This window comes from Panthera tigris, chromosome D1 (genome assembly GCF_018350195.1).
Source record: "Panthera tigris isolate Pti1 chromosome D1, P.tigris_Pti1_mat1.1, whole genome shotgun sequence".
NCBI lineage: Eukaryota > Metazoa > Chordata > Mammalia > Carnivora > Felidae > Panthera > Panthera tigris.
In genome coordinates, this window is record NC_056669.1 from 71979277 (window position 1) to 72004684 (window position 25408).

At 35.5% G+C, this 25408-nt stretch overlaps 1 protein-coding gene across 16 annotated transcripts in view; it reads right to left on the reverse strand.

Annotated features, from left to right (window-relative positions):
• The window catches only part of SOX6 (SRY-box transcription factor 6), a 398531-nt gene that overhangs the window by 342596 nt on the left and 30527 nt on the right, over nucleotides 1-25408 (reverse strand). For 15 of the 16 annotated variants that reach the window (XM_042959663.1, XM_042959670.1, XM_042959669.1 and 12 more), the window contains exon 2: nucleotides 12530-12770. In XM_042959663.1, the coding sequence (XP_042815597.1) occupies nucleotides 12530-12766 (237 nt within the window). In that variant the 5' untranslated portion in view covers nucleotides 12767-12770. Of the gene's footprint in view, nucleotides 1-12529; nucleotides 12771-15823; nucleotides 15950-25408 lie in introns of those variants that run through there. The other variant, XM_042959662.1, reaches the window with a different exon arrangement.

Here is a 25408-nt window from a genome sequence, read left to right on the forward strand (position 1 = left end):
ATTGGTTTAAGGAAGCTTAAATAAATGAAAACACTGAATTTGGTTCCAATTAACAGCAGGTTATTCTTGATAAAAGTATCATTAACTCTAAGAGTAAAACAAAGTTTTATTCTTTTTCTCTTTTATTAAAACTGATACTTGGGGGCACCTGGGCAGCTCAGTCTGTTAAGTGTATGACTCTTGATTTTGGCTCAGGTCATGATCTCATGGTTCATGGGTTCAGGCCTCACGATTTCAGCTCAGGTCATGATCTCATGGTTTGTGGGTTCGAGCCCCACGTTGGGCTCTGCGCTGGCAGTGCACAGCCTCCTTGGAATTCTCTGTGTCCCTTCCTCTCTCTCTGCCCCCCTCTCACTCACTCATGCTGTCTTTCTCAAAATAAATAAACTTAAAAAAAACCCTGAAACTTGGAAGAATATATTAGATTTATATAGCATTCTCAAAGTTGGCACAAAACCATGCCACCTTACGCTATTATTATACTGTTTAATAATAATAAATTTATTCGTTATTCATCAGAATATAAATTTATTACCACTATTTACTACAGTGTCATGATTCCTCAAGTCTAATAAATAAAAGCTATTGTTTTAAAGTGTTATTTTGATTCAAAGAAAAAAATCACAATACTAAGTTTTTTTAAATGTCCTCATCACCATGATATTTAATAAATGGAAATAAAATACAGAAAAAATACTAAATTCCCCAACTTGTCAAGACAAGCACATAGAAAAGCTTTGCCTCATCTATACATATCACCCTCACATATTGAATCAAAATCTCAAGATTCAAAGGTCCTTAAAAATCCAATTGCTCAATCCCACCTAAGATTCATACCCCGTGCTGAAAAAGGTGGTATAATAGTTAACAAAACATAGGCTCTCTGGGCCAGATTTTGCAGTTAAATCGCAATTTTTCCATCTACCTGCCATATAACACAGGTGAGTTAGTCAACCTCTCTGTGTCTTAATTTCCCCATCTATAAAATGGGAGTGATAACAGCAGTACAGAACCTATCTCATAGCATTGTTATGAAAAACAGATGAATTAATAAAAATAAAAACTCTTAGAACAGTACTTGTAACATTGTAAGTGTTCATTAAATGGTGATGTTGGTGGTAGTGATGTTCACTGTTACAATATCTCTTACAAGTAATTCTTTTGGCCTCTCCTTAAACACCTCCATACCTCCCAAAGCAGTCTGTGCAGGGTTGCCAAACATTCCTATTAATAAGAATATTAACAAAAGAATATTATAGAATATAATTATATTAATGTTAATAAAATATTAATAATATTTCAACCTTTCTTATATCCCATGTAAACATTCAGAACAACAACATTTTAAAACATACAGCTATTATACTACCCTTATATCTTCTCTTTTTCTAGGCAAAACATCTCTGATTTCTTCCTCATAAGACATGGTTCAGCCATCCTGATCATTCTCCCTTGACTGTGTTCTCATTTGTTTCTCCCGCTCTTAAATAGTAGTGCCCTGAACTGAATGTACTCAATATTCTGAACAACAGAGAATTAAGGCACACTATCACTGCCTTAGAGACATCATATTTTAAACATCCAATGTCACGGGACAGGCAGCCCCAGAGATGAGAATATTTTATGATTGTTTGGTAATGGAATAGTAAGAAGATCTTTCAGGCACATGGGACAACATTCTATCAAGGTTCAGCTATTAGCTGATTTGTGTGCCTACCAACTCCAGACAGTTACTTTCATCTGGCAAATCATTAGTATTCAAACTACCATATGACACTCAACTTAAACAACACTACCGGGCTAGGTTGAGTTGGCTAAGACAGTTTCAACTTTGAAGCCCAGAAAGTTAAAAGCAGCAAGAGACTTGGTGATTACAGCTCAAATCTTTCATTTTTGAGATGAGGACATTGAAGTCCAAAGATATAAAGTGACTTCTATAAGGTCACACAGCAAATTAGTGGCAGAGATAAATAAGGCAATGTCTTTTCCTCTAAGTTATGTTTCCTCTAAATAATCTCAAGGAAAACATTTCCACTAAATCAAAAATTTTTGTTTATTTGCTTGCTTTTTACAATCTGAGGCTTTAGGGAATAAGGGGTGTGATTATGCAGAAGTTAGAGAAGTATAATCGGACAAGTTTTAACAGAGCAAGTTTCTTTGCATGGAGAGCCTCAAACAATTCCACAGAGCTTTTCTTATGAGATAAATACTTACTCTAGTGTCAAGTCTATTATCTTCATGGTGTCCTTTTCTGCAGTTGTTTTTCTCTTTCTTCCCCATTAAAGAGATACCAGTGCACTTATGAAAATAACTGTATTTTTTATATAGAATCACCAAAGCAGCTAGTATGCTTTAAATGAACCGAAGGCTATGGTAGATGCCTAAATTATACGTACATCACTGGATCCAGGCATCAGTAAGATCACCAGGAACCCATTTAGCTATCACCCAAATGAGGAATAATGAAGAGCCCTTTGAAATAGTGGACAAACCCAGACACCAGAATTTTGAAGCTGAAGCAAAGGAGGTGAAGTAAAAAACCTTCCTAACCTATACCCCAAACAGGCAAATAGCCTTAAAAATAGGAGAATCGGGGCACCAGGGACCTCTTGTATGACACTGGCTCAGAATTAACAGGGAAGAGAAGAGCTTGTAGTATGACACAAGTAATCTGTTGAAATGCCATTTAATCCAGCTTCTGGGAAACCTCCCCATAATTCAAGACAGAAACCTGGGCCATTGTAAGGGAAAGGGATCTGCAATCATTCAAGGGTATCAGAGTAGCTGCAGAAAAAATGAGATATTAAAACTCTGAGGAAAAAAGGTAAGGTAGTTGGGACTCACTAGGGAAAGGGTAGTAATTAAGCCCCCTGGAAACAAATATCGGTATAATAATTACCTATGTCTTGGTTGTCTATCTGAAAATGATGAGACTGGGGTCACATAAAAAATAGTTCAGCATATGCCCTTTATATCTCACAATTCTTAATATTAAAAAGGACCAGATCCCAATCAAGTCCTGTTAAATCCGTTTGTTACCTAACAGAGATCCTGCTCTATTAACAGTGAAGTCCTCCCATGGCCTCGTTTGTCCAGAGATGAACAACTAGAGAACAAACTGCTGCCTCTGTCATACACACTGAAACCTCACAACTGCTCTGGGGATTCCAACACCCCCTCTCTTCACTGGATCTTGTCCAGTGAGGGTCCCAATTTAGAGAATTATACCACAAAAGCCTTCAAATTTCATACATGTAAAGGATTAACAAGAAACTCTTGGTAACCCAGAAATTTTAAAATCACCTCTCCAGTTCTCTGATTTAAGCTTTTAACACACAGAACAAGTACAGAGAGACTAAAAATGATACCTCAGAGACTGTGTTGCTAATAAAACATCTATTCTATCTATCTGTATTTACATTTCCAGGAAAAGGGAAAGTAGGCACAAAAATGTCACCAATTTACCAGAAAGCAGTAAGTAGAGGTCTAATTCTGTCTTCAGATGCCCTCAATGTCTGGAAGCCGTACATTGCTATACCTGGGGGCAGCACACAACCTGGAATTGATGGCTCACCTACAGTCTTAGAGCCCAGCCTCTTTCTCAAGGGGCAGCCAATAGGGAACATAGGCATGAATTTATATTTTTTTCTCTAATTTCCAAATACTCAAAAAACTCAGATTCAGGTCATTCCTTGCTTTATTGTGTGCATCCTCATGGATCCAAGGACAGTAGTCAAAAGGACAGCGAAACTCTATTCTTACTCACAATTTCAGAAAGCTAAAAAAAAACAACTATAATCAACCCCTATACAAGATATGCCAGTATAAGAACAAGAGGTATGTTTGGTAGAAGCACACCGGGAACAAAATAATTTCAAAAACTGAAGGCCACATATTAACTCTGAATTCAGGAGCAAACTTTTCTCAATTTGTTTATGGATTACATTAGCTTAATCTTAGCTAACCCAGTCCTTCTGTAAAAAAGCTACTAAGTCACCACTAGAGCTAAACAAAAAATTCCTAAATAACAGTAATTGCCAAAAAAAAATGTTCATTTTGTGTGTTTCAAGGTAAATGAATCTCTTCTATTATGCCACCATAATCTATTTATGCTTAAATGAGGGCACATTTCTTCCCAGAAGTTTGATGAACTTGAGAATATTGTATTCTACGTACTCTCAGTACACCAGCAGTGAAAACAAATCAGAGTTAAATTATAATGAAAGCGAAAGTTTACAAAATAGTTCCCAATCATTTTATTAAATAAGGTTTCCATTTTCTGGGATGGTAATGAAATATAAAGAAGATAAATGAAATGTATAAATATTCATTTCTAATTTTTACCTGATTATAAAATTTTATTAGCAAAGGTTTATAATTTATACTTTGGATTTGAGAATGTGGTTTACACAGAGATATATTATTGAACTCAATTTGCATCACCTAGAAAAATAATGCCTAGAGGTCATGAGAATGCAGTAATACCAAAATAATACTTAAAAGGTTAATAATATAAAAAAATAAGTGTCATCACATTGAAAGGTATATTAACAAAAGCAATAATGGCTTGAAGTTGTTCTTCTTTTAAAAGGTTACATTTCTCTTGGAAAGCAAGGAAAACTTCTTATTGCAGAGGACAATCAAACAGTGGGATGATTTGCATATCAAGATAATTAAGGCACATTCATTAGCAGTGTTCAAGAAAGATTGGGTATGTTCATGTAAGGAACAGAGTAGGCTCTTTCCTGCTTAATGCAGGTGGTTTGACTCAATAATCAAAGAGAGCCCTTTCAATCTCATCTCCAAATGATTCATTATGGTAAAGTTGCCTTTATGGAAAGCAACCCTATCCAAATTAGTGTGAGAAGAAGGTAGAACAGGAGGAGTGAAAATACAATCCCAGCTTCCTCCTTCCAAAGCAAAATGCTCCCTATCACAAGTACTACCATCTTATTCAAACTGATATAGAAGGACCTGAAGATTCATATCTCATTCTAATCATGAAAAGTTCAAATTAGTCATGGAAAAGACTGCATGTTATATAATATATACATTGCTCTCTACAACACGTTGCTTAGAAGCCTTATAGGAATGCACAGATTTCATTATTCCCGTTATCATACTGCATTATAGTGATGTATCCCAATCATCACTAGGCAAGAAGGAATTCTGTACAAGAAAGTGTACATTAATCAGAACCACTTATATAGACTGTGGAGTTCTGCTTTAATCAGAAAATTACTGGTGTCCTGAGATCAGCTTCCATTGATTAGTACTGATCAATTTGATAAAAAGTCTATCCAAAAAAAAAAAAAAAAAAAAAGATAGTCTACTGTATTCAAATGTCATTTGGATCCATCGAGAAAATAAAGCTATCTAGAACAGGCCTGGCTCAATCAGGTTGATTTGCTACACTAGATCATCCTAGATTTTCTATTAATAATCAAGTCTTATTTTAAACAATTATTGAAAAGTGATCTTTCCTAAGTGTTTGAAATGCTAAAGAACCCAAACTATACTTTGGTCATGAAGGAATATTTGCATATGTATAGTCAACAGGAAAAAAAACAAACCACAGGAGCAGCCTTGGCATCACAATGACGTGTACACTAGCAGCATATTGGTGAAAGAAATGAAAACAAAATATTTTTGAGGCATAAAGATATCACATAAAAATGAAGCAAATTAGGGGAATATTGGTTGAATCCCAGAAAAGATAATCCTTATGAACATGAAGGAATGCTGTAAACTGTAAGTGAATGCCAGTAATGGAGTTTGTTAAGAGATTCATGTTATAGTCAGTGCTCTGCAAACTCCAGCCACTGGCTCTTATACAGCCTAAAAGATTAAAATAAAAATAAACATGGCATATCTCGTCTCCTTGAAAACATTCTGTATACACAATTTTATTACACTGAGGGAAAAAAAATACCAGGGCCTGATATTCCTTGACCTGTCAAAATACAAAAGAAATGAAAAAAAGTCTTTGCACAGATGTAGCAAAGTACTGGATTTTTATATTTTGGCAGGTGCTCAATATGCAGCCCACATAATCACATGTTAATGACTGGAGTGTGTTAATCAGCATGCATACCTGATTCCTTCTTGCCCAAGGGGGAAAAAAGCCAACTATACCAGAGCATGTTAATGTTTCTACTTTTGATAAAGATTTTGATAATATGCTAGGTAAGAAAACTTTTCCAAAAAGTGTATTTAAAGATGTATTATATCATTAAGGTTCATAATAAAATAATTCCAGTTTCCATAAACATCAAGATATTTTCCAGTAGCATACCAGTAATCATTTTGTTTAATGTAAAGAACCCAGATTTGGGAAAGATCTTTTTTTAAAGATCTACATTTTTTTTATTAGCAGGAATGAAACACTGCACATAACCAGGGTGTAGAAATACAAAGATGATCATTGTGTTAACACTAGACATCAGTTGTCTGTTTCACTACCCACACCATGCAATAAAATATAGTTTTACTTTTTGGTTCAAATTGTAAGTACATTTCTGTCATTAAATTTCTGAAATAGGTTTAAAAAGAGACAGTACTATGTACTAATACAGTTTCAAATTTACAGAAAATGGGAAATCTACAACAGAGCTTCCGGGAGAACGTTGTTTCATAACTCAGGAGACAAGGGCAGACAGTTTTTCACTTGTTACCAGAAGTCTAGGTTTGAAATTTACTTAAATTGAATGAATTTCCAAAATCTTAAAATGAGAGGAGTAGTAACTAAATTTTCCAGGAAGTCTAAACCTTGTCAGTTCATGGTTCTTTTCCTGTGATTCACAGACCAAGCAGGTACAAAAAGATGCACATAAATCTTGTCTTAGGTGTTAAGATTACAAAATGGGACCAGGCAAACTAGTGGGTTTCACTATACTCTCTAAAGTACAGTCTCAATAAAAGTGAGAAAATACATTTCATTTGGGTGTTATTTACTATCTTAAATGACTAAATCTTACCAAAAACTGGCAACAAGTTTTTAAAATCTTTTAAAAGCTTAAAAAATTAGAAATCTTCTAAAATCCTACCACAACATAAATAATGGTGGAGAAGGATTAAATCCTCACTCAAAATTCCTGGACTATGTTATCATGTATGACAACAGCTCCAATGCCAGTCACAGTACAAAGTTCACACCAGAATTTTTATGACTCAAAATGAACTGCATAGAACACTCCAGAGTTGATTAGCAACTTCTTTGGACTAAAAGCAAGAAAGGCAGAAACGAGAAATTGTTTACGAGCAAGACAGTATTGTTCCTAGTATTTATTAAATATCCCAACATGCCTATGACTATTTTCTTTCAATTACAGCAAAGGCCATCATTGGCATCTTTTATTTACAGTGAAAAAATATTTTTAAAACTTTTCTAAAAGATAAAACTCACTCAGGGGAATTTAAGTAGATCTCTAAAATACGAAGCTCTGATTTTCTGGGGCTGAAGGTCCAGCATGGTTATTTTTACTTAATTACACCAGAAATTGAAAGGCAGATGCATATAATCCCATTTTGACTTACATTACATATCAATATAAGCATGCAAGCAAGAGCACAACAATCTTGTTGTCACTTTTTGGATCTTGTAAGAGATACTATTGGTACTCTGCCCACATCCTCATGGCCTGCCCCAGAAGTCACCTGCAACCAATTCCCTCTTAAGTAAAAAGCTTCTGTCCTCACATGGGACCATTTTCTGTCCAGGAACAAGCCTACCCTTGGCCCTCTTCCTTGATCTTCACAATTTCATTTCCTGTTCATTCTTAACTAAATTTCTGCTCGCTTGACTAACGTCATGGCCACAAGGCTTAAAATACTCTCTTCAACTTCTGTGTGAATCCTGTCCTCTTCAGAATCTAGGGGAACTTGAAGAATAACCTCTCTAATTGTTCACTCTTCCATTTACCCTCAAATTCTCATGGGCACTATTGCCATAATTTTCCTACTAGGTGTCCTTGTTTCTGGTATTATCTCCCACAATCTGTATCCTGCACAGCAGCCAATATGATTTTTAAAACATAAACCAAATCATGTTAGACTCTTGCTTAAAATCTTCCAATGGCTTCCTGTTGCACTTGAAGTAAAGCCCAAACACCTCACTGTAGCCTGTGATACCCCCAAAGTCTGTAGCATCTGACTTCCTCTTTGATTTCATCTCATACCATTCTCTCTCACACCCACTCCATTCCAGTCACTCTATTGTTTTCTGTTGTTCAAATACACCAATGAAAAAGGCTGCTGCACTTTCTGTATATTCTAGCTGGGTGTCTTCCCCCAAATTTCTGCATAGTTTGTTCCTTCTCATTCAAATCTCAACTCAAAAGTCACACCTTCAAAAAGACCTTCTGGACTGTTTAGTCATTCTTGATCACATTTTCTTATTTAATTTTCTTTATTCCACTTATCATTGTCTGACATTGGCTCACTCTGTGAAACTTCTTTATTGTCTGTAATACTACTAGAAGTTCCAGGATAGCAGGGCTCTTTCCTGATTTATTCATAAGAAAGTCCCTGTGCCTGGAACTTAGTAGGTGCTATATATTCAAGTAATCTTTAGGAGACAATGGTTACACACAGTATCATACTTCCAGTCACTAAATATAACCATAATATGTTCCTTCATCCTTGTTAACATTGAATAGAACGATACACTACACATTTTTTCCATGAAAAAATGATGTGAATTTATTACTGTCTAATGAATCAGTCCTTATGGGAACAAAAACACCTATCAGGAGACAGTGTCAATATTCCTCTGGGAAAAAAAAAGTACTGGCACACCCATACCATAATGAAAATAGTAGTGGCTGTATATAGTGAAAAAGGACAGTAAATTTTTATTTACACTAGCTTTTCAGCCTTCAGATGGAATTTATCAATTTACAGGAAACTTAAAATCAAGAATTTTGGTGTCTATAGCATAAGCTATTATAATTAAAATCAGAGCCTAAAACTTTTTAATCTCAAATTGGTCTTTGAATGTCAAACTCTAAAATTTCTATTCTCCTTTGCTTATGTCACAATGAATTATCTTCCTTGTTTGAAACTGTGGGGTCTCATATTTTGTTGGAACGCCATGTCAGAATAAGCAGAATTTCAACATTTCAAGATTTTTTTTTTCTAATCAGGAAGTGGGGATTAGCAGAACTTCTCTGCTTTGTCTTTACCCCCTCTTTACAGTAAAGCTCTTCTGTGGTCTTAATATTTCAGAGTTAAACCCTTCCTGAACCCAGGAGATAAGAAATTTTTGTTTCTTACTGTTCATGAGTGAAGGCCATCAAAAAAATTAATAACTGGAAACTGAATAGGTGCTAATAGAATTTGTGTTACTGTTTTTTACTTTAAAATTTTATTTCTCCACACCTATTTTATGGGGTTCAATTACAGTGGGTAACAAGTATAAGAGAACAACCAAGTTTCACTTAACATCATGACAATACTTTTGGATTCCTAATTATTTGAAAGTGGAATGAGGTAAAATGTTTATTAAATTTTACTTCAGTCGTCTCCCCACCCCAACACATATACACACATGCATGCGTGCACATATACACATATGCATATGCGCGCACACACACACACACACATATACACACACTCGATATGTAGGTTTTCAGGACTGCCCAGAAACCTAAAATCCTTTCTATTGTTTTTCTTCCCCATAAAGAAAAACTGGTTGGTGATATGATACTTGCAGTGTAAGTCATTACAGGTCTGATGCTACAGTTGTTACACATTATTGAATCTATCGAATGAAAAGGGAGCACAAAGGGAATTTCCAAATGCAGCTGCTATTTCCCATTTGTTAAATCCTTTTATTATACCATATAAGTACACAGCTGGGAAATACTATAGAGTGGGAGTTAAAACAAAATATTTTGGCTTCTAGACATTCAGAATACACAAAGGCTCCAGTGGAAAGCAGTGCTTGATATCAAAAGAGAGTGAAAGTTTGAAAACATTTCCAGCAAATATGATTTCTTTTATACTAATATATAACATATTTGCGAATTTAACTATTTTATACGACCATAAATCCCTCTTAATATAAATTTGGTAAGCAAATTATTAATATCTATTTTCTGATAAAAGTTTAGATCATAAAACTTTGCAAATAACTCACTGAAGCAATTTGGCACTTGCCAAGATACAAACAAAATTTTACAGTTCTCTAAAGAAGTAAAATTTAAAGGGTATTATTTCTGCCTCAACCTATATTTTTCAGCTTCATTACTTTTATTTGTCCATGACTATATTTGGCATAAGTGGTAAAATAGATCTTGAGTCCATCCTTTCTCTCTATCCCATTTGCCCAAACCACTACCATCTCTTAACCGGACTTCTTAAGTAGGCTCCCAATAGGTCTTACTCCTTTCACTCTCTCTCCTTCCCATCCATTCATACTACAGACAGAGTGATCTATCTGCAATGTTCTAAAACCTTTCAATGATTCTCCATTGCACTTAGATGCAAACCTCATTTCCATCACATAATCTATATGGTCTTGTTGGATATAGCCTCTACCAGTCTCTCCAACCGTATCTGATGCTACCCTGTAACCTCATTCATTACACTCCAGCCACTAAGACTATCTTTCATTTCCTGATACTCAGCTATATTTTTCTCCCCTCAAATATTTCCTCCATGCTGTTCCCTCTGCTATTTTTACTCTTTCTTCTATTCTTTGTCTGGCTATTCCTATCATCCTTAAGTCAGAGAGGGCATCCCTATCCATCTATTCTAAATTAGGTTTATCCCATTATGTTCTCACATAGCATTCTGCTCTTTTTCTTCCTAACACATGTCACAATTTTAATTATATACTTATGTATGTGTGTTTATTTAACTTCTGTCCCCTCTCCTAGATATTAGTTCCATGAAAGCATAATCATTCATGTTTTTTCCACCACAATACAGCCAGCACCGAGTAGAACACTGAACCCAGAAAAGGTGCTCCATAAATATTTGATGACATAAAAATAAAACATGGCCCTACTATCTTCTCAAAAAGCCAGTGGCAGTGACTAGCTATTTCACCCTTGCTATCTTGGAAGTACAAAAATGATTAAGTTCAATCAGAAAAACTTTTAGTCTTGCCTTATTATACTTTCTCTTTCCCCATGTAAGGAAAATAAATCTTCCAGTGTATCTATTAATTGTGTAATGATAATCCCCTGTGAACCTAAGTTCACAGTCTAGAAAAGTTAGTCTAGAAAAGTCTTATTTTTCTCCCAATCTCCTACTTTTCACCTACTGTTACAGAGCACTAGTTGTACCTGCAAAATCACCTGAGAAAGAAAAATGTCTGCCTCCATAATTTATGGAATCAAGTCTTCGACATTAAGCATTAAGCACAGAGCAAGAATTTAAACATAGGTCATCAGTTGTAAAGGCGTTTTTAAATATTACCTTATTTTTTTACTAAAGAATATAACTTTTCATGACAGGCCACTTAAGATATCTTTCATTAACATTAACCAAAAGTTAAGAAATGTAAAACAGGTTTTCAATTCCTACTCTAATAAAATATGTTAAGGTTTTGGTCAGTTGTAGATGCTAAAAAATTGGACATTTTTGCTTTAAACTAGACAATGCCACTTACCATGGCCTCTGTTTTGATGGCTAGAGACAGAATTTAGCATGGGAAAGCTGGCTAATACACTCCCTGGATCTGATGTTTCTACCTTCAGGGCAAACTCCTGAAGTCTGATTGAATGATACTCAGGAGCTTTGCACGTCCTTTTGAAATTAATGTATAGGCACAAAGTGAGAAAAGCTTTATCATAAATCAAAAATGACCATTAAAAATGATAAATACCTGCATTTCCTCCACTGAATATGTATTCACCATATGACCTCATTCACATAGACATGTTTGCTTAATACAACATTTCAATGTTAATACACAGCCACGCTTTATTTGATCGTACCTATTTTGTGTTATTATTTACCACCTGTGTTATCAAGTTTACCACCTTATTAAGAAATTCAGAGAGGCGCCTGGGTGGCTCAGTCAGTTGAGCGTCTGATTCCTGATTTTGGCTCAGGTCATGATCTCACGGGTTCATGGGTTCAAGCCCCACATTTGGCTCTGCGCTGACAGTGCGGAGCCTGCTTGGGATTCTCTCTCCCCCTCTCTCTCTGCCCACCCTCCCCTGCTCCCTTTCTCTCTCTCTCTCTCTCTCTCTCTCTCTCTCTCAAAATAAATAAATAAACTTTAAAAAAAGAGAGAGATTCAGAAAATAAGATAACCAAACCTCCCCCAAATTAAATTAAATATCTTTTGGCAAGTTGACCTAAGAATGTATAAAAAACTAAATCAGAAACCATTTTCCAATTTTTTCCCAGTTACTAGCATATTAGTAATATTAATAATATACATGGTGTTTGTTTCATGATCCGAACACAAATAATTCTATGATATGTATTTTGAGCTTTCTCTAAAACATGTATTTGTGATGAGGCCATACTAAAGGACACGCTTAGTGACAGTGGCCAGATTTTAAAAGCTCACCATTCTTTGCTGAGACGACAGAACAGCGTCCCAGTCAGCATCTTGTTGAATGGTATTGACAAGTGTTGGTAGCTCCTCAGAGTGAGGTTTGTTGTGCATTATGGGGTGCAGAGGCAGATGGGAGGCCACATGTTGATCACCGCCCTCTTCCTTTTCCCTTGAGGTCAAATCTTGGGTCATGGCTTCCTCTCCATCAGCTGCACAGGCAAATGGAGAGGTGGCTTGCTTGGAAGACATTCTTCTGCAGGAGAGAGAGAAAGAGCATGGGTTCAAAAAATCTGTCAATGACAAAAGAACAAACCATCCCTTACATTTGACTAATTCAGGAAAAAAAGTAGGGTCTCTAACTTCAAGTTGTTTATGAGCTACTTTAAACCACTGATAAAAGTTCAGCTCATCTGTACCACTCTCCCTCTCTGCTTTTAACCCAGCAAACCTCTTCCTAGTAATTGCTACACATCTTCTCCCTTCTCCATCCACAAATGAAATTTTCATGGAACAGGTTTTCATAATGTATAGTATACGCATATGTGTATTTTTCCTCCCAATTCTCCCAACTAGATTATTAGCTTCTTAAGAGTAATTCAGTTGATGGCTAACAATGGGGGGGGGGGGGGATAAATAAGTGAATAAACTGGCAAATAAGCCAGTTTGAAGAATAATTTCAAAGTACAAATATCCAAATTTCTCTGACACTTTATGTAAGAACAAAAGAAGTCTATGTGGGAAAATATAATCAGGAGAATTCACAATACATGTTGAAAGTCCTAAGCAAATTTGGTCCTGACTTTAGTTTATACCTTGTAAACTACACCTATGAGTGCTAGTCCTAACATTGTTTAGTGTCAATCTGATCCTTTTCTAAAGATCTTCCAAATGTGTCAACTACTTTAACTTAACTTTTAAGTGACATATTGATTGAGTGGCTGATAGATTAGTCTTAGGACAATTTTATAACATTTGAATAGAGTATATGAAATACCTATGCCTCTATTTTATATTAGAAAGTACATACAAAATTCAAAACATTTACTGTGAAAATTGTAAAATGCCTACTATACATCATATTTTTTTTTAAACTGCAGAAACAAGAGTGTCTGGCTGGCTCAATCAGTTAAGCATCTGACTCTTGATTTTGGCTCAGGTCATGATCTCAGGTTCATGAGATCAAGCCCTATGTTGGCCTGCTAGGGATTCTCTCTTTCCCTCTCTCTCTGCCCCTCTCCTGCTTGCTTCTCTCTCTCTCTCTCTCTCTCTCTCTCTCTCTGTCTCTCTCTGTCTCTCTCTCTCTCTGTTTCTCTCAATAAATAAATAAATAAATAAATAAATAAATAAATAAATAAACTTAAAAAAACTGCAAAACAATTACTGTACATTCATCTATGTACCCACAAGTAAACATTGACTGCATTCTGCACAAGGTCTCCATTCTATGCTTTATCAACATGATTTTCTTAGCAAAATGTTTAGAAACAAAACCATTAAAAGTTTATAACTTAAGAGACAATTGAGAATTTTTTCTAAAACTTTAAGTTGTTTTTGGTTTATAGCATCTTTAGCTCCAAAACTGCTGTGTAACGAAGGAATAAAATCTCCACCTTAATTGCTCTTTAACATTAATTGATTTCATACCATTTTTTAAAAAATGCACAAATCAGTTAACATAGGAAACCACATGAGCATTTTTCAAATTAGCAAATCATTAACTTGCTAGTACTGTTTCTACAGACAAATAAATACTGATTAAAGGGTCTAGAAATCTGAGATTAACAGTTAAATTTACAAATCTGTCACATGCTTTCATGAATATTGCAGTGAAGGAAATATCAAGTGCAAAGAAAAATAATTAAGTTAATTCCAATTTAAACAGTAGTTTTTATGTAGCAGCCCATGTTTCACATAGGATTTAACAGCTAATGCTAAATTTCTCACAATTAATGAGGGGGTTCAGATTTAGTATCCTACAGTGAAAAAAATTAATATAAGATCAGCTAATCTAATTATGCACAGTTCTAAATAAAAGTATTACAGGCTTTTGAAGTGCTTTGAAACATATTAAAATGCTGATACCTACTTATAATAATCATTCTACAAATAATAAAATTTCATCCATTAGACTTGATACTAGAAAATAACATGGGGAAAAGGAAGTGCAGAAGAACGTCTATATTCTCTTTGAGGGGAAAGAAATCAAATGCCCTAAAGAGTACTATATCAAAGAATCAGATAAGTATATTCTTGACTTATTTCTATCAGTACTCACAAATAGAAAAATGTATATGCATGTGTAGAAAATGTTACCAAAGGATGTTTCTTATTGTACAAGAATCACTGTAAAATCCTACAGTAACACCAGGCAAATTATAACTGGTCTGCAAGTTTATCCAGAGTTTACCATGAACAACAAGAGTGTTTTCATAGTCCAGATAATGATAGTGCCAATAATGTAATCATTCACATGGAAAACAAAAGAATGAATTTACTGCTGCTTTTAAAAACAGTTACATACAATTGGAAGTCATAAGGCAAAACTCAGAGTGACTTTAGCTCCCCAACAAACATCCTCTTATTATAAAGTGACTTGGCTCCTTCCAATAGCAATATCTGTGATTGTTGCTTTAGTATAAATTAATCATGACACAAAACCCAAAATGAAAAGTCTCTTAAGAATAATTTCAAGTATAAACTGCACCAATGAACAATAGTGCACAATCCTAATTAAACACAACCGTGCAGCTGTAAAAATAGACTAAATCTGTCCAAAGCTGAGTTGAGTTTAAAGGCTGGTTTGTTAGAGTGTTTTCTTAAGGAAGGCTGGGCCCTCAGTCTTAATCAGCCAATAAATTATTTCCTGCAATTACATTAAATAGAAAATTATCTTCAAATGGGGAGTGTTAATTGAAAATCAAAATTCAGAGGGAAGTTTAGAAATTACACGCTGAATACAATTAGTGAGGAAAGGCTTCACCTCTACTTCATCAACAGTCTTCTGGTGATTCCTCCAGTGACCATTCAGGAAAGCTACCTATTTATAACATCACACAATTTGTCTTTTATTTTGCACCTCCAAATACAAATGTCTATCAAGGTTGCAAATAAAAGGTAGGCTGCCAAAATAAAGCAATATTAAATTTGACTGCTCATCCTCAGTTCACACCATCATTAGGGGACAAGGAGAGGGGGAAGGTAGGACAATAATGATTATTGTTAACAACCAAGGAGGGCATACTCAACTTTGAAACCCTTCCCTTTAGCAAAGGAATTAACATTTGTGTTCCAAGAAGAATACTTTACCATATCATATTTTATTTAAGTGCTTGAGTTTACTGTAGCTCTCAGCATGTTGTTCGCAGAGAAAACAGTGATTTTTTTGTGGTATTGTCCCCCTGCAGGCCATTTCCTTTTGATAAAATTGGTGGGCTTCTTTCATTGTTGTTCTTGTTGTAGTTTGGTAGTTTTGTTGTATTTTTAAAAGGAAAATGTGTACAAATTCTTTTTAAAACACAGTTTATTAAACAAGTCTTAAATTTACTGATTATTAGATTCAATTTACCGATTCCTTTTTGCACAATTACTTTATTAAAGAATGCTTCAACTTCCTGATTAAATCCTCATTCATTTCTTTACTTTGGCTTTCCCTTTTAAAACACTTTACTAGACCAACTGAACTATTCTGGAAGCTGTGAAGATACTTGACTTTTGGCAATGCCTTTACCATAACCATTGCACCATGGTTACTCTCCTTTAGAAACTCATAAGTCAAATATACACTTGTTTTAATGTTTTAAAGTGTCACGTGGGATGTTTACTTTTATTTTTAATGCTCACATAGTAATTTTTCATTACCAAAACTTTCACCCCCAGCATATTAGAACAGCATCTTACTTTAGCTGCTGTCATATAAAACTAATAAGCAAAAGAATCAAAATCCTTGTGAGATGGTCAATTTATATATGACTTTACTTTGTTTTATTTTTGCACTATTATAACTTAAAAATCATTCAAATGAATTGTTTTTTTAATTTGTATTAAAAAAAATCTCCCTAGTTATACCCCCTGAAAACAGGGGTTTATAATGGAAGTGCTGACACAACCCTAACTAAAGCAGCGCAAATGTTGCCGCTATAATACACAAAATCAAGTTCTATTATTCTAAACTATCCTCGCTCATGGGATTTTTCTTTACTGTGCTCCCAGCCAAACTGCTGAAGCATGAAAAATTTAAATGCAATCAAATGCGCCCAATTCTACTTTACTAGAACAAGTGTCTACAGTGGTACAATCTTAAAAGGAGATGCAACAGATTTGTTTGGTGTTTTTTTTAACTGTTTATTTATAATACAGTGCATTGGAGATAAAATAAAAGAGGAAATTACACTCACATGGTACTAGTGTATTGACTACACAGAGTACATTATAATCAGAGAGAAAAACTACATTGTCAACTTATCACATTGGTTAAACAAGATGGTTTTCTGGGGCATAGCTATTATCAAGTAAAACCTCCAAAGAGAATTACATATCTTTGGGACACATGAAACTAAATTCCCATCATGTGTTCCCCGAGTTTGAAATGTCTCTGCCCAGAAGATCAAGTGAATTCCCAGGATGCCAGGACATCGTGAAGAACTTCAGGGCTTAGGACTTTTGGGAATGAGATTGTTGGAAATAAGTCTCTAGCAATTGATAATGTTTTCTAGGAAGTCAGTAGGAGTATCTCTAGAAAGATGATAATTATTTTGCTCCAAAATCCCAGTATGAAAGCTGAATGTCTAGGCCATTACAAACTTAATCAGACAGTACATTTACTTTGTGTTCTTTGACAAGAAATTAAGATTCTCTGGTCCAAGACTTTATAAAATGGTAAGGATGTGCATATGTATACATTAATCCCTCTGTCTCAGAAAATTAAATGTTCTTGAATTTTAAACCAGCCCAATCTGATGTTGTTAATTTTAAAGAAACAGTTATTTGTATATGTTTAAAGGTTAGGATTATTTTAAAACAACTTTCTCATAAGGCATCGCCGCTTGAAATTACTTTTTTTAACTACTGCTTGGGAAGAATCCATTTCAAAACTATCCTTTCGGAATTAGGTAAGTTTCAAAAAGAGCCACTAAATTTATCGGAACAATATTTTTAACCTGATTTTTAAAATTTATTTCTTTATTTCTAAGATAATTATCAAATGGCATTCACTTTTTAAGTGTATCACATTTATTCAAAAGAAGCTCTGTTTTTAACATAGAGCAACATTTAATAGTTGGTTTACTTAAAGAAAAAATTAAAAATTCAGGACAATATTCACATTTACTTTTGCAACTCAGCCCCAGGCTACCAAGGTAGACTTATTTCAGTCAAATAATTCACTGTTAATTTAATGCTGCAATTGATCTGATACTGAGAAATAAACAACTAATTTTCCAAAAATATAACACAGTGCCTCTCATTTTAAGAAGCATGAGTAACAGATATGCTCAGCTGCCAAAATGCACAATACTCAGGAACCCTACAGAGGATGCCAGTCCACCCAGCCTAGGGCAAAAAAAATGATTTTAAAACTTTTTTCCTGTACCTCTAATTCCCCCCCTTTAAGGATTGAGGGGTGGGGAAGGATCCCAATTCCAGACATTAAAATGAAGACATCCCTTTCAAAGCTTTTCCTGTTTCATTTGAGTAAAGCCTGAGGGTGGTTGTTGATTCTTTGTATTGTTTTCTCCAGCACTACCTCCACTCCCCAACTCCACCCCCAAACTGCCCCAGGCTTCTGCCAGGTTTTTTTTTTTTTTTTGTCTCTCTTTCATCTGGGGCTTTTGGAAATGAGTTAATAAGTAACTGAGAAAACTCAGAGAAAAAGAAGGTAACTGCCTCCAGAGCTGTGTTGGAGGGTTGTAAACCTATCTTTTAATGTTTGTAGTGGCTCTTTCAGAACATAACATGGTAACATATACAGACAATATCTGTTAGAAGAAAACTCACTGATTTGTGTTATCTGTCAGATCAACAGAGATGAGGCAAACGAAATATGCTTGAGGCCCTTGAAGTATGTCTAAGAAGGGACCTCAATTAATGGATTCTGACTTAGCTAAGCCTTCTAATTTTTCACACCAAAGCACAAAATTGTCTCCAAAGGCCTTCTGAGGTTCTTACAAAACAAGGACTACCTGGAACAGATTCTTCTCAAGTCATCAAAGTTTGTGTTTCTAGAGTTTATATTTAGCTGACAATATTGCTGTCACTTTATATAGCTTAAGACTGTTCTTTGGACTAGAGCTCATATGTCTTGGAATGCTTTGACTCATGAATTGTTTCTCCTGATAATGTTACATCACGTAACCACCTCTGTCTAATTGGTTAGTATCTGCTGGAAGAGGCAGGCAACCAGCCTAAAGACGAGCCTGCTTGCCTGACTGCCTATGGAAAACCAGTAATCATTACATGTGTCTCTGAGTATCCAGTTTCTTCAAGAGATCAAAACAACTTGACTTCATGTAACCTCTGTCTGTACTTTTGTTTATAGTAATATTGAATTTTTCTCACAGTTTATGTACCAGAAACTTGTTGGGATCTTTGCTTTGGAAAGCCAGGCCCAGAATTTATAAATACAATCAGCCACTTAACAATACGAACAAAACCAAACAATGGCTACTATAAATACACACTAAGTTGGAGGATTTTAATCAAGCACAATGACTTTATAGCTCAACTGAAAGACCTCTATGTGGCTTGAATGAAAGCTGTCTAAAATAATAGCAGAATGAGTTTATTTATATATGCTTACTTTGAATCTCCTCTTCACATGAAATGAGAACCATAGTTTTTAAAATGAATGCCAAACATGTCTTTGTCAGCTTGAAACCAATCCTCTAGTCTGGAAGCCCAATTACAAGTGGATAATATCTTATCCACTTATTAACAAAAATCATAAACCAGAACAATAACTTCTCAGAGAGAAAGGGTAGGAGGCTGTCCCTGTATACTTTTCCATCCTTACTTCTATTTTCACTTTTTTAATATTGCCAGAAAAAAGAGAAAAATGAAAATTGATGCTATATAGATCGTTTCAAAAAATGAAGGCTCACACATGATGACAGTGAACAAAATTACATAAAGAAGTTCATCTTTGAGGTTCTCCTTCAGCTAAATAAAGCAGCAATCCAGCAATTCGTCTCTTTCATGTAAATGAAATAAGGCATAAATTTCAGGTTCCTATCAAATAAGAAGAGGAGGAGGAATGGGGAGGAGAGAAGGAGGGAAAGGTGGAGAGGGGTGAGGGAAGGGAAGGGAAGGGGAGGGAAGGGAAGGAAAGGGAAGAGAAACAACCGTGGCTTTGCAGTTCATTTTCAGTTTGTCTGCTTAATGAAAACCTCATTGTACAACCCTGAAAACCATTTCCAGCAGGCAAAGTATTTCTGATTCAGCGGAGGTTACACAAGCATCAAAGCAGTTAAATATAGGTGCCAAGCTGCATTGCCAGGAGCTCTTAGTACTGTGAGTTAGTGTTACCTGACAGCTTAGTGAATATAAAATTACTTGTTTCTCCAATTGAAGACAATCAAATTGTCACCTTCCATTGTAATAATGCACAACTAGTGATCAGCAAAGTGCAAACATAATTACCATGAAGAAAACAAAAAATCAAATCTAAATCTCTCTACAGAGTAAACACATCTATCTGGCTTCCCCCAAAAAGGAGTGCATTTTAATACTGACAGCTATGATGCAATCTTTCTTATTTAACAATAAGATTTATTAGTCTCACATTAAATTAAAATAAAAAACAACACGAAAGACCAGTTCACAAAAAGCGAATACAAATACCAATGAGAGCACTACAACTTTCCAGACAGAATACAAGGCCTACAAATTATATTGCTGCCATTTGGGCCAATAATGTTAAGTGTATGTCAGCAGCACATCCATTATAAAAACCATGCTTTAAGAGATTTCTTTCCAGACTAGAAACCTTTCTGAAAGTTGAAAAAGACAGGTAGGATTGAACCTCAAAAGCTTTTGTCTGCATTTCTCCTTTAAAAAAAAAAGTTATGCTTCATTTTTGTCTTCTGAAGTGGCGTGTCTTTTCAAGATTGAAAATTCACCTAACAAAACTGATTTAGTAATCTCTATCCAAGTTTAGAAAAATAACCAAGCATAGGGTACAGGTTCACAATTATTACTGAAACACTCAGCATCTGAAATTCTTGTCCAAATTTGGTGGCCAGATTGGTCCATTATGAAAGTAATTTCAGTATAACCCACAACTGGGTTAGTATTAAAGCACTGAAAATTTGACCTGTTTCTCCCATATCCTGAAGATTCCTAAGATATAAATACAGATGTTGCTGCAAACGAACTGCTGTTTAAAAGCTCTTTTGGGGAGGCGCCTGGGTGGCTCAGTTGGTTGAGCATCTGACTTTGGCTCAAGTCATGATCTTGCGGTTTGTGGGTTTGAGCCCCACATCGGGCTCTGTGCTGAGGGCTTGGAGCCTGTTTTGGGTTCTGTGTCTCCCTCTCTCTCTGCCCCTCCCCTTCTCATGCTCTGTCTCTCTCTCTCCCTCTGTCTCTCTTTCAAAAATAAGTAAACATTAAAAAAAAATTTTTAAACGCTCTTTTTGTAAAGTGATTTTATATCTAACTCAAAAGTTAAAACATTCAGATTTACATCATTCCTTCCACTATGGAAAAAACTAGCCCATTCTGAAAACACTCCACACATAGGGGCTTTCTTCTTTCATCGATAATGCCCTCCTTTTTTTTTTTTTTTTTTTTTTTATGTTTATTTACCCTTGAGAGAGAGAGAGAGAGAGAGAGAGAGCAGGGAGGGGGAGAGAGAGAGGGAGACACAGAATCAGTAGCAGGCTCCTGGCTCTGAGCTGTCAGCACAGAGCCCAAAGCGGGGCTTGAACCCATGAATCATGAAATCATGACCTGAGCCGAAGTCAGATGTTTAACCAACTGAGCCACCGAGGCACCCCATAATGCCCTCCTTTTTTATCAGAGATATATAACACGCCCACCAGCCATTGCCTTATATTCCATTTTTACTTGATACTTGTGTTCTAAATATCATTTTTAATCCTCCAACACATATACAAAAATGGGTCAGTTGAGGGAGAGGGAGAAGCACTGCACTAGAGTGCAAGTGGCATGAATCAGAATCCATCACAACATTAGATTCCCTGAGCTTGAATCTTCACATATGAACTTAGACATTTCATCCTTTATAAATCTGAAATGACCAGCCCATCTTACACTGAGTTCTTATTCCACCACTACCCCTTTTCAGAATGGAAGCATGGTTTGGGGCGCCTGGGTGTCTCAGTCAGTTGAGCGTCTGACTTTGGCTCAGGTCATGATCTCACAGCTCGTGAGTTTGAGCCCTGTGTCAGGCTCTGTGCTGACAGCTCAGAGCCTGGAGCCTGCTTCGGATTCTGTGTCTCCATCTCTATCTCTGTCCCTCCTGTGCTCTCTCTCTCTCTCAAAAATAAATAAAACATAAAAAAAAATTTTTAATAAATAAATAAATAAACATTAAAAAAATTTAGAATGGAAGCCTGGAGAAAAGGGTGAGATAAAGGCACTGGATTGACTGTGTAGCTAAATCAGAAGCGGAATGAGGATAGGAGAAAAAAAGGAAAGCGAAAGTCCAATCTCCAGTTGCAAGTTTTATTGTGATTTCAGATAAATTTCACATCATTAAAAGAAGTCTGAGTTTGAGAAATAAGACTGTTTTGGAAAAGATCTTTTTCCTTGACCTTGCCAACTTTCAAGTCACATAATAAAGCTTCCCCCGCCCCACCCTGGCCCAAGAAACCCTACTTATAAGCTTAACAAAATAAAAACCTCCAGGCACAGAGGGGATGCCATCAATGTTTTTTGAACTTCAGTGATGAGAACTTAATACATTCCTAAAATATGCTCCTGCAGAATATTCCTTGCAATATAGTAATAATAAAAAAAGGATCAACAAGAGGAAGAAAAAAAAAAAAACCTGTTGTCATAGAATGTCTTCTAGTCCCAAGGAGATAAATGCTTGCAAAGATATTATCATAAGCTTATAGAAAGAAACTAGAAAATATTAAAGGAAGAAAAATAAAAAATATTAAAAGATTTTGTTTTATTTAAAAAAAAAAAAAGCCAATTCTGTATATTCCACAAGACTAGGGATCATGTCTGTCTTGTTCTTTACTGGATTGTCAATGCCCCACACAGTGCACACACATTGTAGACAATCAGCATTGTCTACATATCATCTAAAATTGGAAAGAAAGAGAAAGGGAAAATCAGAGAGGGAGAGATGAGCAAACAGCTTATTTTTCAAACTTAAGGTGAATACATAATCACAGAAAATACCACTCATATGTTAATGCTGCCAACTTAAACATTATTCTTTCTCTATGCTCTTTTTGTCAAACATCCCATTCCCTAATATTTAAATCATATAATTTTTATATTTATATACCCAACACTGAGCTCTCTCCCATCATCCTGAAATACAACAGTCCTCAAATGACTGCTAGACATTTATACCAAGATGTACTCTGCTATGTCATATTCAACAAACTTAAAATTAGTTTCATCATTATTTTCCTCAACACTCTCCCTCATTCACTCACACCCAGAAAAGCATCATTCTCGGAATCATCCAATTCAAAACATGACACTGCATCTGTCTCCTCTTTTATTCTTGTTCCTCAGTGCCAGCCTGTCATTAAATGCCACCAAGTATTCCTTAATAAAATTTCTTCTGCTCACACCTTCTTACCATGCTCATAATCACCTGAGTATTGGGCTTTATTACACCTCATACCTAGACTCTTGCAGCAGGCTCTAAACTGGTTTCCCTAATTTCATCCCCCTGCCCCTCTAAATCAATCTTACTGCCACTCCCTTTATCAAGCCACTCTTTTGATCAAGAAACATCAGTGGCTTTCCCCTGATGACAGAAAAAAAATGTCTAACCTCTTGACTCTGGCATTCAAGGCCCTCCATCCAGATCCAACCAATTTTTCTAAATTTATCTTCTATTATTCTACACTGTAACCTTCTATTCTGACTATACTGATACACTTAGACTTCACTTATTGCTGCCTCCTTATCTTTGCTCTGCCTGCCTCCCCCTACTTCCCTCACCCACCTTTCTTATTACTAGGAAACCACAGGAGACTATTCCCAGGAACTATGATCCACATTTCTAATCACTTCTAATAAGTGCTCTGAAAATTCATTTTTTATGTCACTCATTCAACACTTAATGCATACTATCTTACATAATGTTTTTAAAGAGTGTAATATCATTGTATTTCTTAAGACTAATCCCAACAAGATTACAAACTTTTCAAGGGCAAGGACAAAATCCTAGCTTCTCTGCATTCCCACAAGTACCTAGTATAATATTTCGCATAAAGAAAACACTCAATAAATATTATTTTCCCAATTACTTAAGTATTATTAAATGAATTGGCAGAAATAAATTTAGAGGATTATACTTAACCAGAGGATTTAAAGCAAAGCCTCTAGGTTTCTGTACCTAACTTGATTTTACAGGGCTATCGCCTCTTCTCCCATCCTTGGCCAAAAAAATTCATTTCATACCTTAAAAGTACTACATATTCTATGCCAACCCCCCCCCCCACCAAATCATCAATCTATGTTGATAGAAACATTAGGAAGATGGATAGATGGACAGATGGATGGATGGATGGATGGATGGATGGATGGATGATGTTAGAGAGATAGCTGAAAAGATACATGAACAGTATTTACTATATGCTTGAAAGTATAAGTCACTGTACTGAGAGCATTGCTACATGTATTACTTCATTTAGTTCTCAGAACAGTTCTAGCATTTAGATAATGTCACTGATCCTGTTTTACAGATAAGGAAACAAAATCAACAACAAAAAAATTTTTTTTAATTAAAATTTGCCTAGGGGCACCTGGGTGGCTCAGTCAGTTAAGCATCTGACTCCTGGTTTAGGCTCAGGTCATGATATCGTGGTTCCTGAGTTTGAGCCCCACATTGGGCTCTGTGCTAACAGTGCAGGGCCTGCTTGTGATTCTCTCTTTCTCTCTCTCTCTCTCTCTCTCTCTCTCTCTGTCTCTTTCTGCTCCTCCCTCACTCACGCTGTCTCTGTCTCTCTCAAAATAAATAAATAAACTTTTTCTAAAAAATTAAAATTTGCCTAAAGTCACACCTCATAAATACAAAAGGCAAAATTTGAACTCAAGTGATCTAACTCCAGGACAGATGCTGTTAGAATTAAAGGTAACTGACAGTAAATCTAAATTAAATAATTAACTATTTTCAATTATCTGAATTTTTCTTTACTAACTTATATACTTCCCATAGAATTTTATCTTTAACATTCCAGAATATTCCAGTTAGATATTCCAGATACTCATTTTATCCAAGCTTAGTCAAAGGACTTGCTATCTTTTTCCTTCCCTTCTACCTCTAGGGTTGAAGGTGTCTAATTACTGGTTAACAACTATTAAGAAGAAAAGAAAAGAACAACGAAAAGAAAAGAAAAAGAAAGAGAAAAAAGGAGAGCAGCCAACCCTCTAACCAAGCCATTTGACTCTCATTCTGAACAGTTTGACAACAAAATTGGTTGTGGAAGTAGTTAAAGACATTGGCACACAAAGCTGAGAGGTTCACTGTAGTTTTATATGATAAATTTCCTGACAAATATTTGTTTGTTGCTACTATCCATCTTTTCCCTAGCTTGCTTTTCTTGGTTAGTCTAGATGGTCAACATTTAATTATATTCTTATACAGACAATTGTGAGATAAAATAAAGGTGTCACTGCCCATTCATTTCAAGATCCAGAGAAATGTGAGATCCAATTTCAATCTTCCAGCTCTTACCAAAAAGG